Source organism: Nestor notabilis, unplaced genomic scaffold (assembly GCF_000696875.1).
Source record: "Nestor notabilis isolate BGI_N333 unplaced genomic scaffold, ASM69687v1 scaffold8389, whole genome shotgun sequence".
Lineage (NCBI taxonomy): Eukaryota > Metazoa > Chordata > Aves > Psittaciformes > Psittacidae > Nestor > Nestor notabilis.
In genome coordinates this window covers 104,215-107,620 of record NW_009944076.1, presented here as the reverse complement: position 1 = coordinate 107,620, position 3,406 = coordinate 104,215, and the positions used below count along the sequence as shown (strand labels likewise).

The window sequence follows — 3,406 nt, the reverse complement described above, 5'->3', positions numbered from 1 at the left end:
GCTGCTCCCGGCCCACCGGGGACTTTGCAGCCGAGCAAAGGCAGCGCCCGCATCACGCTGCGATACACCCAGAACGTGGCGATAAATATGAGCGATACCTTTTCTGCTCGTTTAGCGAGAGTGCCTCCGGAGTGGGTGCAGACACATGGGAGCCAGCACGGCTCTGGTGTGGCCAGGGTTGTTTGAGACAGGTTATTCAATCACCCGGCACTTTTTAAAGGGGGCATCTGATCTGTTGGCTCTCTGCAGTTTGCATTTATTGAGAGGATTGTGCAAATGATAGATATTGCCCTGAGGGAGAGAGGAGAGGCCTGTAGATAGTAAAATGTTATGTCCTTTTCGGTGCTGCAGGGTTGAGGCGCAGTCTGGTGTGCCATAAAGGTTTTAGTATTTCTGTAGACTATTTACTTAAGCTGTAGGGAGAAGAGCTTATGATTTCGTTTTATTACTACTTCACTTTAAGAAAGAAAAAAAAAAAGCAATATGGAATCCCATATTCTTTTTAAGCCTTCTGACAGCTTAACACGAATGCCCATACCAGGACCGCTGGCTTCACCAACCCTGGTTAAACCTACAAGGGAGCAAAGGGTCGCCCAACTTCAAATGAAGTTATTATGGCAACTGAGCAGTTTAAGCTTAAGGAATATGACAGAGCTCGGTGCATAAGCAGCAGCCTCTTGTGTACCAGGAGCACATTTCTGTCAAGTCTGAAATGTGTGTAAAACAGTAAGGTCAGTATTCAGGATCCTACCCAAGGCCGAGCCTGGGATGGTGCTAATGCTTGTCTACTGCTGTAAGTACTTGAAGTGGGAGACTGCAGGTAAGTGATCTCTCCCATCTCAGCCCTGTGCTGTGAAGAACAACATGAGGAATGAGCTCTCTTCCATGTCTTTAGCTGAGTTTGGGTAACTGGTGTGACCTCAAGTTTGCGCAGGTAAATCAGGATGAAATCTTGGCATTGGAATGTTTAGGATGTGGCTTTTTGGATTTAAGCAAACTAGTGCATAGAGAAGAGAGAAGGGGAGGTTTGCAGGTTGACTCTGACAGAGTCTTGCAAAATATAATGGCCAAAGTTCCCTTACCTCTAGGCTTGGATACCAGCTGAGACCTCCACTTGGCTTTTGCCACACTTCTTACTCAAAGTATTCCCTTTAAACCTGCGTGTTTCTGAGGGGATAATGGCTGTGTGCCCCCATCCTCCTCACTGCCTGTTTTTCTTTGTATATGGCACTTCTTTCCCCTCGCAGGGCTGGAGCAGGGAGACTGTTCCCACGCTGAAGAGTGGATGGGTGCAGAGGTAGTGATGCCCCTCAGGTCCTGCAGCATTGTTAGGGACAGTGGGGTTGCATGTTCTTCTCCTGGGCCCCAAGAGCAAGTGTCTTCAGTGCTCAGTTGACATTTCCCACCTGCCAAGGCCTGCAGCATGTGCCCCTTTGGACACGTCCAGAGGTAGGTAAGTGCTTCAGGACAGCAGCACTAGCTGGGCTTTGTTATCGGGCTGTGCTCTGACTGCAGTCATCCCCTGGAAGGGACTAATCACCCTGCTGGTGTGCCAGGCCATTATCACAGTCCTGATGGGGCTAGAAGAGAAAGGCTGGGACATGTTCTGAAGCATACTCACATTGTTTGTCAGCCGGTGGCTTTTCTTCCCAACACTGATATTTGAGTTGACAGAGGTAGCCAGAGATCTTAACTGCTGGCTGGGCGTGTGTTGAGTGAAGCCCTGCTGTGGCCTTGTGTCTCTGGCCTGCCACAAACCCTCCTGGCTCAGGTATATGTCTGTTGGTTCCAATACCCAGGCTCAGCCACCAGCTAATTCTGGGTGTTCCCAAAAAGACAGGCAGAAGGACCCCAGCTGGCATGTGTGGGTAACTGGCTCCCATATAGCTTTTATCCACTTCCTCCCTCCTGCTTTGAATATGGTTAGCTCTGAAGGACATGTCTCTTCTAACCCTGTGCTCTTCTCTATAAGTAAATGGTGTGTGTTATCCCAGGGGAAAAGGAGAGTGAGATCGGCACGGGAAAGGAAAGGCCTTTGGAGCAAAGAGCTGATGCTACCAGCTGTCCTGGCCTTTCTCCTGCTTGCCCTTGGCAGGCTAGTGGAGAGGGGGTAGGGTGGCCTTGCAGATGACAGTGCTCTACAGGAATCTCCTGCCATACAGCTTGACACTGTCTCTGGGTCCTTATGAACCTGGGACAGGCTCCTGGCACTGTGTTTCGGCGGTGCCCTTTCTGTCTAGAGTAGGATATGTGCCAGTCCAATACGAAAAGCAGAAATGGTGCCATCAGTGGCACCCACAATAGCACCTGACCCAAAATAGTTTCCTGGAAAAAAATAGGGAGGCTGATTAGGTTAGACAAGCCTGAAAGAGAGCAAGATGTCCAGCTGACGACTGACAGGTGTAGGTCTGTGAGCAGGGGCTATAAATCCCACGGGTGAGCTCTCCAGACACCCTTTGGGGAAAGGCGAACGGCTGCAGGGAGCACTCGGGACCTGACTTCAGTGAACCATGGGGCTCAGTGACCAGGAATGGCAGCAGGTGCTGGCCATCTGGGGAAAGGTGGAGTCCGATGTTGCTGGCCATGGGCATGAGATCTTAATGAGGTAGGCAAGAAGCTCCGGTCCTAAGAGTAGAGCTGAGAGCTTCTGATGAGAGACCAAGGAAGGTGTATTTTTAGTATGGAGGCTTGTGTTTGGCAGTGTTTGTTTCAACCAGCTTTGTTTTCTTTGTTGTAGGGTGATGTTTTTTCTACTGCTATGGTTTCTGGGTTAAAAATTACTCACTGTATAAAGCGGCTGTGCTTCTGTCTCTCCGTCTGTCTATGGGTGCAGGAGCAGGCCAGTGCTGCTTTCAAAACTTTGTCACTCTCCATGCCTCTGCTGGCAAAGCTCTGCTTTGGATCCTCATTGCCCAAACACTGTGGCAAGAAATGCTGGAGTAAATTGTGTGTCCTGGGCCTTCAGATGCTCTGCACCAAGGATGTGGGGAGGCAGGGAAGGAGAGGAAAATCACCTCTGTCAATTTTCTCAGCATCTATGGTTTCAGTAAAATTACCTGTGAAGAACATGAATGTTTCCCTCTCCCTCACCTTAGTCTCACCTGGCAGAGCCCTGCTCATCCTGCTTTTTGGCCAGAAATCTGGGTGGTAACACTTGCCCACTTCCCGAAGATGAATTTGAGGTCTGGGTGTGAAACAAGGCACATCCTTCCCCCCGCTTCCCTCCTCCATTATTCTGGTGTCAGAGTGGGAGTGCTCATGAGGACCCCTGCACCCATGTTGTCCTTGCGGTCCTGGCCCCCTGTGAGGGTCGAGGGGAACACTCCAGGCACCAACAGCGAGTCACAGAAATGCAATCTGGAAGGGATCTCAGGGCTGCAGTGAGAAACGTCACTGGGTGGGCAGT

General features: G+C 50.3%; 1 protein-coding gene across 1 annotated transcript in view; it reads left to right on the top strand.

Annotated features, from left to right (window-relative positions):
• The first annotated feature begins 2,451 nt into the window (after nucleotides 1-2,451).
• Nucleotides 2,452-3,406, top strand: part of MB (myoglobin) — a 5,053-nt gene continuing 4,098 nt past the window's right edge. Inside the window, exon 1 of the mRNA XM_010022255.1 lies at nucleotides 2,452-2,605. Within this exon, the coding sequence (XP_010020557.1) occupies nucleotides 2,511-2,605 (95 nt within the window). The 5' untranslated portion in view covers nucleotides 2,452-2,510. The remainder of the gene's footprint in view (nucleotides 2,606-3,406) is intronic.